Here is an 11,252-nt window from a genome sequence, read left to right on the forward strand (position 1 = left end):
ATATGTGGTGCCCGGCTTGTGCCACCATAACAAGACAGCTCTCTAATTATTATGCGGTGCTTCCCGGTTTTAGAAACACCCTACATGTGGCCCTAATCTTTTGCCTGGACATTTGACAGGGCTCAGGAGTGAAGAGTACCATGCGGAGTGGAGGCCTAATTTGGCGATTTACAAAGTATTGGTTCACAACTGCAGAGGCTCAGATGTGAAATAATAAAAAGAAACCCCTGAGAAGTGACCCCCATTATGGAAACTGCACCCCTCAAGGCATTTATTAAGGGGTGTAGTGAGCATTTTCACCCCACAGGTCTTTTCCATAAATGAATGCGCTGCGGATGGTGCAAATTAAAAATTTCTATTTTTCCCTAGATATGCCATTCAGTGGCAAATATGTCATGCCAAGCTTATTACGCTGGAGACACACACCCCAAAAATTGTTAAAAGGGTTCTCCCGGGTATGACGATGCCATATATGTGGAAGGAAACTGCTGTTTGGGCACGCTGTAGGGTTCAGAGCCGAGGGAGCACCATTTGGCTTTTGGAGAGCGGATTTTGCTTGGTACTATATTTGTTTGAGTATTGCTGGTGTTTCCATTTATAATGTGGGGGTACATGTAATCGGGGCGGAGTATATAATGGGCATAGTCAGGTGGTATAAAAAATAAAAATAATCCATAGATGTGTGTTACGCTGTGAAGCAATCCTTTCCGCACAAGCCAGTGTCGCACTGATAAATGGTGTCATTTCTTATCCCCCTTTTGGTCCACACTCCGCACCTTTTGTAGTTTGGGGAATTTTGCTGGGAAAGTGTTGTCCTGGTATAATACGGGCACCGGCGCTTCCAGCGGATATGTTTGGGCTCTCCCCTTCCTGGTTCCCTAATTTTAGGTCCTTGATAAATCGCCTCTTGAAACAAAAGAAATGTTCCCCTCGGGCACAACTGCATATTTTTTTTATTTCCTGACTTATTGGAGCCATAACTGATTTTATTTTTCATAGACGTAGCGGTATGAGGGCTGGTTTGTTGTGGGACGAGCTGTAGTTATTATTGGTACCATTTTGGGGTACATGCGACTTTATGATCACCTTTTATCCTATTTTTTGGGATGCCAGGTAAACAAAAAAAAACGCAATTCTGGCACAGCTTTTTTCGTTTTTTCTTATACAGCGTTCACCATGCGTTATAAACTACATGTTAACTTTATTCTGCGGGTCAGTACGATTCTGGCGATACCTCATTTATAGCACTTTTGTAAAAAGAATGTCTGTCGCCAAGTTGTGAGAACCATAACTTTTTAATTTTTTTGTCGACGGAGGTGTATGAGGGCTTGTTTTTTGCGGGACGAGCTATAGTTTTTATAGGTACCATTTTTGGATACGTGCGAATTTTTGATCACTTTTTATTCTAATATTTGTAGGGCAAAGTGACCAAAAAACAGAAACTCTGGTAAAGTTTTTTACGGTTTTTTTTTTACGCTGTTCACCGCGTGCAATAAATAATATCATATTTTGATACCTCAGGTCGTTACGGTCATGGCGATACCAAATACATGTGGATTGTGTTTTATTTGATTACTTGAAACTTTTATTGTTTTCAAACTTTGATTTTTTGCACTTTTTTTTATACTTTTTCTCAAGTCCCACTAGGGGACTTGAAGGTCCAACGGTCAGATTTTTTTTTTTCTAATACATTGCACTACCTATGTAGTGCAATGTATTAGATCTGTCAGTCATTCACTGACAGCAAGCCGATTAGGCTTCGCCTCTCGGCGGGGCCTAATCGGCTTCCGTAATGGCAGAGCAGGAGACCATTGTGTCTCCTGTTGTCATAACAGCAGTCGCCAGTCCCGATTGCCTGTCAGGGCTGGCGATCTGCTAGTAACCGCTACGATGCAGAAATCGCTTTCGATTGCTGCATCGAAGGGGTTAATGGCAGGGATCGGAGCTAGCTCCGGTTCCTGCCGTTACAGGTGGATGTCAGCTGTACAGTACAGCTGACTTCCACCGCTGATGACGCCGCATCAGCTCCTGATCCGGCGCCATCTTGCCGGCAACTACGGAAGCCGATCAGGCTCCGCCGCCGGGCGGATCTTGACCGGCTTCGGTGCTAGGCAGACCGGGAGGCCAGTATTAGGCCTCCGGTTGCCATTGCAGCCACCGGAACCCCGGCAATTTCATTGCTGGGGCTCCGATGAGCTGCAAACACCTTAAGTGCAGCGATCGCGTTTGAGCGCTGCACTTAAGGGGTTAATGGCGGGGATCGAAGCTAATTTCGGTCCCCGCCGTTACAGTCTGATGTCAGCTGTAAGATACAGCTGAGATCCGGTGATGATGGCAACGGCTCAGCTTCTGAGCCGGTGCCAAACATTTGCCGTACATGTACGGCATTTTGCGGGGAGTCAATGCTTTCCATGGCGTACATTTACGGCAAATGTCGGGAAGGGGTTAAAAGTTCAAACGTCTGACATGTCATAAGTTTGGATTGGTGGGGGTCCGAGCACTGAGACCCCCACCAATCGCTAGAACAAAGCAGCTGAAGCGCTCGTGTGAGCACTTAGCCACTACGTGTCTGTTCGGCTTTTTCCGGAAAGCCGATGTATCGGAGTACGGGCTCATAGACTTTCTATTGAGTCTGTACACCGATATATTTATTTCCGGAAAAAGCCGAACAGACAGGAAGCGGCTGAGCGCTCACACGAGCGCTTCAGCTGCTTCGTTCTAGCGATTGGTGGGGGTCTCAGTGCTCGGACCCCCACCAATCCAAACTTATGACATGTCACTATCACATCAGAAGTTTATCAAACATTTAGCTACACTTTAAGTCCCCTAAGTTGTGCAGTTGGGCCTCCACATATCAGACTTGCTTTTCCAGCACATTATGTTTGATCAGATTGAGATCTGGGGAATTTGGCATACAAGTCAAAAAGCTTTGACAGTTATGTTCCTCAAACCATTCGCTGACAATTTTTGCAGTGTAGCAGAGCGCATTATCCTGCTGAAAGAGGTCACCGCCATTAGGCAATACCGTCACCCAAGGGGTGTACTTGATCTGCAACAATGTTTATGTAACATATCAAAGTAACATCCAAATGATTGCCAGAACCCAAGGTTATCCAGCAGAACATTGCCAAGAGCAGGGGTCTCAAACTCGGCCAGGTAAGTGGGCCGCATATAGAAAAAAATGGGAAGTTGACGGGCCGCATTACTTTCAAATTTGATAGAATACAAAATTATTGTTAGTTATTTGAACTACTATAACACTATATTACTAGAATAATACTACATTACTATAATAATAGCGCTAGGTTTAAAATTTGAGATATTTCTCCACGTGCTTATTTCAACAATCCAGCTTTCCAGTTTAAGTGTCGCTAAATGCAGTCCGGCGGCTCAGTTAGCACACGTCAAGATTGGGCAGCCCCTTTTTAGATAGTGCCGCAGTGCCCTCTGTGGATAATGCAACACACCCCAAGATAAGGCCACAGTGCCCTCTGTAGATAAGGCCACAGTGCCCTCTGTAGATAAGGCCACAGTGCCCTCTGTAGATAAGGCCACAGTGCCCTCTGTAGATAAGGCCACAGTGCCCTCTGTAGATAAGGCCACAGTGCCCTCTGTAGATAAGGCCACAGTGCCCTCTGTAGATAAGGCCACAGTGCCCTCTGTAGATAAGGCCACAGTGCCCTCTGTAGATAAGGCCACAGTGCCCTCTGTAGATAAGGCCACAGTGCCCTCTGTAGATAAGGCCACAGTGCCCTCTGTAGAGGCTGCCACAGTGCCCTGTGTAGAGGCTGCCACAGTGCCCTGTGTAGAGGCTGCCACAGTGCCCTGTGTAGAGGCTGCCACAGTGCCCTGTGTAGAGGCTGCCACAGTGCCCTGTGTAGAGGCTGCCACAGTGCCCTGTGTAGAGGCTGCCACAGTGCCCTCTGTAGAGGCTGCCACAGTGCCCTCTGTAGAGGCTGCCACAGTGCCCTCTGTAGAGGCTGCCACAGTGCCCTCTGTAGAGGCTGCCACAGTGCCCTCTGTAGAGGCTGCCACAGTGCCCTCTGTAGAGGCTGCCAGTGCCCTCTGTAGAGGCTGCCACAGTGCCCTCTGTAGAGGCTGCCACAGTGCCCTCTGTAGAGGCTGCCACAGTGCCCTCTGTAGAGGCTGCCACAGTGCCCTCTGTAGAGGCTGCCACAGTGCCCTCTGTAGAAGCTGCCACAGTGCCCTCTGTAGAGGCTGCCACAGTGCCCTCTGTAGAGGCTGCCACAGTGATGTCAGGGGCTTGCCCAAAGCTGGAGTCCCACGCAGAGCGCTAGTAGGCTCTTCCTGGGACTCCAGCTGTGCTCCTGACATCACTGGGACTCCTACCTCTGACTCTGGGGAAGCCCCTGACATCATTGCCGATGTATGGACAGCGATGTCAGAGGCGTCCCCAGAGTCCCGGAGCCGATAATAGCGCTCTGCCCGGGACTCCGCTCTGGGGAAGACCCTGACACACTGTCCATATATGGGCAGCGATGTCAGGGAATTCCACAGAGTCCCGGAGCAGAGCCGACACCAGCGCTCTGCTCGGGACTCCGGCTCTGGGGAGACATCGCTGTTCATATGTGGACAGAGATGTCAGGGAATTCCACAGAGTCCAGGAGCAGAGCCGACACCAGCGCTCTGCTCTGGGCAAGACCCTGACACACTGTCCATATATGGGCAGCGATGTCAGGGAATTCCACAGAGACCCGGAGCAGATCCGACACCAGCGCTCTGCTCGGGACTCCGGCTCTGGGGAAGCCCCAGACATCGCTGTTTATATGTGGACAGCGATGTCAGGGAATTCCAGAGTCTCGGAGCAGAGCCGATACTAGCGGCTCTGTGTCCCGCAGATGACAGCCCCAGGGGCCGCATGCGGCCCGCGTGCTTGAGACCCCTGGCCTAGAGCATCAACACGGTCTCAGTCAGCTTGCCTTCTTTCAATATGGCGCCAGGATGTACTTTCTTCCCAAGGTAAGAGACGCACATTAACCCAGTCGTCCATACGTTGTAAGAGAAAAATTTGATTCATCTCACCAATCCACCTTCCATTGTTCCATGATCCTCTATTTCAGTGGGATCAGACCAAACGGGCTAACCTTCACTTACCAATGAACCTCGTCTGCCCATGACCCTGTTGTGCTGCACAAGTTGTCCTTCCTTGGACCACTTTTTGTAAATACTAACCACTGCATATTGGGAACACTCCCCAAGACCGGCCGTTTGAGACGCTCTGACCCATTTGTCCAGCCATCACAATTTGGCCCTCGTCAGTCACTCAGATCCTCTCACTTGCCCATTTTTCCTGCTACAAACGCATCAACCTCAAGTGACTTGTTCACTTGTTGCCTAATATATCGCGCCTCTTTAGCACCATTCTAACAAGATAATCAATGTTATTCACTTCACCGTCAGTGGTTTTAATGTTATGGCAAACACACAAATATACTAGTCCTTCTTAATGAATTAGAATATCATCCAAAAGTAAATTTATTTCAGTAATTCAATTAAAAAGGTGAAACTCATATTCTGTAGATTCATTACACAGAGTGATCTATTTCCAGCATTTTGTTGATGATTATGGTATCAGTTAATGAAAACCCAAAATTTAGCCTCTCAGAAAATTTGAGTATTATATAAGCTCAAAATATAAATATTTTATTTTAAAGGGGTTTTCCAATACTTTATTTTTTTTTTTAAATCAATGCAATGTTCCTCTATTAATATATTAGTGCACTCTGTCTAGCTTTTTCTTGATAATAAATGGTTTTAGTAACATTACTCCCTATTGTTTACCTGGAGAGGTTTGTTTTGCTCAGTAAGTTCATTCCTCTTCTCTTCCTGTGTTTCTCCTCCCTGCATGCACTGCTCTAGTCCCAGCATGCAATGTGCATGCAGCAGTGCACTTGCTCCGCCTACTACACCCAGCTCTACTAACTTCTGCAATCTCAGTCTTCATTTTGGTGCTCTCATTCTATTACTGCTAGCACAAGCTGAAATCACTGGATATCTGCGTTTTTAAACAACACTGACCCTATATGATGATACGTAAAGTTTGGTCTTTATAATTATACGTTTTCTAAATGTATATTAACTGTTTATACAGTCTTAGTTTTAAATACTGTATTTTATATATATATATATATATATATAAAATAAAAAAAATTGAATTCTAACATGTGAATTGGGATAAAAGGAGCAATACCTGTGGATCGCCGCTGCATCCTGTGTCGGAGATTCACAGTGAGCAAGAAAAAACTAAAGGGAAGCAGCGCTCCTAACTAGCCATCGATGAAAAATAATTCCCCTTCATGTAACTCTGCTACCTGTCAACTGAAAAGTCATCCACCACAGGGAAAAATGTTAGTCCATCATGTCTGATTCCCAGGTGTTTCTTTGCGGTACTCCTCTGTGTGGAAACATTTTTCACTCTGGCAGCTGATTTTTCCATTGACAGGTAGCAGAGTTACACAACAGGAAAACAAATTCCCCATCATGTAACTCTGCTACCTGTGAACTGAAAAGTCATCGGCTGTTTGAAGGGGGTGCACCGCTCGTATAAGCGCTGCTTCCCCTTACTTCATCACACTGTGAATCGCTAACTAGTTCGTATAGAAGCGAAGTATTGCCTAATTATTTTTTTTGGGCTTCCAGTTCAGTTCTGAAGTGGCTTTGAGGGGCCTATATATTAGACACCCCTATGAAACACGACATTTTAGAAACTAGACCCCTCAAAGTATTCACAACAGCATTTAGAAAGTTTATGCACAAAATGTTTTACCAGAGAAACGCAACTCAATACTTATTGTCCAGATTCTGCAGTAGAAATATCCCACATGTGGCCCTCGGGCGGTAATGGACTGAAGCACCGGCCTCAGAAGCAAAGGAGCACCTAGTGGATTTTGAGGCCGCCTTTTTATTAGGCACCATGTCCGGTTTGAATAGGTCTTGTGGTACCAAAATAGTGGAAACCCCCAAAAGGTGATCCCATTTTGGAAACTAGACCACTTGAGGAATACATTGTAGTTTTCTTGGGGTGAATGCAGCTTTTTGATCAGTTTTTATTCTATTTTTAAGTGGCGCGGTGACTAATAAACAGCAATTCTATTGTTTTTTAATTCTATTTTTGTTACAGCGTTCACCGTGCGCTATAAATGACATATTCACTTTATTCTATGGGGCTATACGATTAGGGCTCATTTACACGAGCGTATTATACGTTTTTGCAACGCGCGTCGCAGGGACCTATGTTACTCTATGGGGCCGTGCAGACAGGTACGTGATTTTCACGCAGCGTATGTCCGCTGCGTGAAACGCACGACGTCCTATATTTGTGCGCTGTTCGCGCATCACGCACCCATTGAAGTCAATGGGTGTGTGAAAACCACGCATGTCGCACGGAAGCAATTCCGTGGGACGCGCGTGATTCACGCAACAGCACTGTAAAGGATGAATGGAAACAGAAAAGCACCACGTTCTTTTCTGTTTACAAACATCCAAACGGAGTGTCATAATGATGGCGGCTGCGCGAAAAGCACGCAGCCGCGCATCATAAAGGGCTGACACACGGAGCTGTTAAGTGCTTTTTGCGCACGCAAAACGCCGCGCTTTTTGCTTGCACAAAACGCACACGCTCGTGTAAACTCGGCCTTACGGTGACACCAGATGTTTATAGTTTTTTTATGTCTTATGGCGTTTGCACAATAAAATACGATTTGTAAACAATCATTTACTTTTTGTGTTACCTTATTCTAAGAGACAGAACTTTATAATTTTTCCATCAATAAAGCCGTGCGAGGACTTATTTTTTGCGTAACGAACTGTAGTTTCGATCAGGACCATTTTTCGGTAAATGCAACTTTTTGATCTATTTTTATTCCATTTTTTGGGAGGTGAAGTGACCAAACAATTGTGATTTTGGTACGGTATATTATTATTTTCTTTTACGGCGTTCACCGCGCGGGATAAATAACGAAATAATTTTGTAGTTCAGGCCGTTACGGACGCGGCGATACCAATTATGTATCGTTTATTTATATATTTTTATTAATAAAAAAGGACTGATAAGGGAAAAAAAAGGGGGATTTTTTTAACTTTTAATTTCTTATTTTTACACATCTTTTTTAACTTTTTTTTTTACTTTATTACTTTGTCCCACTAGGGGACTTGAGGGCAGGAGGCCCTGATCGCTATTCTAATACACTGCACTACATCCGTAGTGCAGTGTATTAGAACTGTCAGCTATTCACTGACAGCAAGCATAGTGGGTCCTGACTTTGTCAGGACCCACTAGGCTTCCGTCGATGGCATAGCCGGACGCCTTTGTTTGGTGTCCGGTTGCCATAGTAACCATCGCCGGCCGCTATCGTGTAGCAGGCCGGCGATGGTAACAACCCCTAAAAACCCGCGATCTCTATAGAACGCGGCTTTTAAGGGGTTAGACAGCGGGGACACAGCGATCGGTCCCCGCTGTAGGAGCTGCGGCAGCTGCTGTACGAGACAGCAGCTGTCACAGCTCCTGCACCTGTCGGGAAGACGGCCGAAACGGCCGTTATTCCTGCAACTTCGTATACACACCGCTACACACCTTCAACCTTGCGCATGCGCAGTGTAATATACACGGCCGCTGAAGACGCAGCCACATAATTTCACAGAGCATGCGCGGTGGAGTGTGTTCACCACGCATGCTCTAATTCAATAAAGAAGCACGTGGTACGGTTACGTCATTTTTGACGTAACCGTACAGTGTGAAAGCCGGAAACCGGAAGCAAGGCAGAAGACCAAATGGACGGGTCTGCACAGGAAGTGCAGATTTTGCATTGCTAATGGGACGGCGACAGAGGAGGATATACGACGCTACAGCCATCTGATGAAACGTAAGTACATTGGAAAGTTATATCTTTTTCATTGTTTTATTTAAATAAATGTAATTTTTTAGTTCCGGAATACCCCTTTAATACCGGAATGTTGTCCTACTGAAAAGTATGTATAGTATATGCCCTCAATACTTGGTCGGGGCTCCTTTTGCATGAATTACTGCATCAATGTGGCGTGGCATGGAGGCGATCAGCCTGTGGCACTGCTGAGGTGTTATGGAAGCCCAGGTTGCTTTGATAGTGGCCTTCAGCTCGTCTGCAATGTTGACTCCGGTGTCTCATCTTCCTCTTGACAATACCCCATAGATTCTCTATGGGGTTTAGGTCAGGCATATTTGCTGGCCAATCAAGCACAGTGATACTGTGGTTATTACACCAGGTATTGGTACTTCTGGCAGTGTGGGCAGGTGCCAAGTCCTGCTGGAAAATGAAATCCGCATCTCCATAAAGCTGGTCAGCAGAAGGGCTCTAAAATTTCCTGGTTTACGGCTGCGTTGACCCTGGACTTGACATAACACAGTGGACCAACACTGTTGCTCAGTGTCCAAAGTCCTGTTTTCAGATGAAAATAAATTTTGCATTTCACTCGGAAATCTCGGTCCCAGAGTCTGGAGGAAGAGTGGAGAGGCATCAAAGTTGCTGGCGGTCCAGTGTGAAGTTTCCGCAGTCAGGGATGGTTTGGGGAGCCGTGTCATCTGCTGGAGTTGGTTAAGCCACAAATAAGAACGAGTTTGAAACGCGTGGGCTCTATGCATCCACCCCTCTGTGCTCGCACCAATTTTTAAACTAAATTTTTCAATAAAGTGGAAAATATTTCCTTTTAAACCCAGCGCTGGATCAAGATATTTTGTTGTTCCTTTGTGATTTAAGCCACCGCGAGGATCCGTGCGCAAGCGGGGATCATATGCCAAAACTGGTGAGCTATAGAAATCTCTCTCTTAGCATCCCAATAAGTTATCAGCTAAATAGACAACACATGACGACAGCGCTGAGACAGATCCTTTGCAGCAGACAAACAATTCATAAGCTATGTTATGCAAAAAACAAAAGACTTCTCATAATCCTCAAACTATGTAAATGTCCTATAAAGAAAAAAGGTCCACGTGATAAATGCTGCGGATGGAGAACAGCGAAGAAAAACTCCCATACTCTGCTCTGACCAATAGTAGTAGAGTTTATTGAATAGTGTCACTTTAAAAGTTCCCGGGCCAGCAGCAAAGAGCCCAGTAACGGTCTAGACCGGTAAACAAGTTGACCTAAGTTTGAGGCGCCTTCCCCACACCCTGCGCCATTAACGAGAGCAGACAACCAAACCTGGGGCGGCGCCAGGGACAAGGACACAAGGGGAACTGTCACATGTCACTATCCCCACACATTATGGCAGGTAGATCGTGCCCGTCCCTGCCACAGCCCAGAACTGATTAATAAGCTGCCAGCACTTAAACCAACAGAGCTTGGCACGCAATGTGGCCAGCCTATAAATGAGAGGTCTGAAGAGCGGACAAAGGTTTCTAATCCCCGTACCACAGCCATGCGTTCTTCGCACTCACCTCCCTGGTAGTGACCTCCTCCTTCTCGGAAACCTTTAACATCAGACGGTCATTCTCCAGCTCCAGGGACCGAACCCGGTCTATATAAACGGCCAGTCGGTCATTGAGATGCCGAAGCGCCTCTTTTTCTTGCAGTCGGGTGATGCGAGTTGGAGAGAGCGGCGTAGATGATCCGCGTGCTGGAGACCTGGTGTCAGGGGGTGCTGAGCGGCTAGGAGTGGAGGTAGCCATGCTACAATTCAGGGGGTCCCGCTAAAAAAAAAATCTGAAGACTTGCCTTACAGCTCCTTTCTCCTCAGGCAACGGTCACTTTTCATTGAATGGCGGGAGTAACAGATTCCAACCAATGGCAGGAGAGGAAGCGTGTGACGTCATTAGAAGGTTAGGATTCCGGCGTGGCCATGTCTAGTGCGGTAATCGCGTATCTACACTGAAGCGCTTCACATAGTAAATGGCTGCGCTGATAAAGCCCATACCATGTTCCAAGATGGCGTCCAAGCTAGTTTTCTGAAAGGATCGCCCGTGTGGAAACATGGGAAATGTAGTTCCGTAACTATTGAACGCGGACATTTTCGTGTCATTGGTAGCTCTTGAAATGCTGCAGATTTTCTTTATTACAAGTGACACGCCTTATTTGTCTTTAGGGTTGTGTCACAACTTTTATCTGTATGCTATTAGCAGTGATTCGTAGAAATAGTTGTGCATAATTTATACACGCTATTAGCTTAGGTGGAAGGGTGGCCGTCGACACGTTGCGGGTGAGGAGCTGTTTCTTACCACAACCGCATTGAAAAACACATTTTTAAATGTGGTTTTAACC

The 11,252-nt window shown here is 46.3% G+C and overlaps 1 protein-coding gene across 1 annotated transcript in view; it reads right to left on the minus strand.

Moving 5' to 3' along the window:
• Window positions 1-10,791, minus strand: part of LMNB2 (lamin B2) — a 62,233-nt gene extending 51,442 nt beyond the window's left edge. Inside the window, exon 1 of the mRNA XM_075862984.1 lies at window positions 10,433-10,791. Coding sequence (XP_075719099.1) covers window positions 10,433-10,663 — 231 coding nt within the window. The 5' untranslated portion in view covers window positions 10,664-10,791. The remainder of the gene's footprint in view (window positions 1-10,432) is intronic.
• Between the last annotated feature and the right edge of the window lie 461 nt (window positions 10,792-11,252).

Source organism: Rhinoderma darwinii, chromosome 1 (genome assembly GCF_050947455.1).
Source record: "Rhinoderma darwinii isolate aRhiDar2 chromosome 1, aRhiDar2.hap1, whole genome shotgun sequence".
Taxonomy (NCBI): Eukaryota; Metazoa; Chordata; class Amphibia; order Anura; family Rhinodermatidae; genus Rhinoderma; species Rhinoderma darwinii.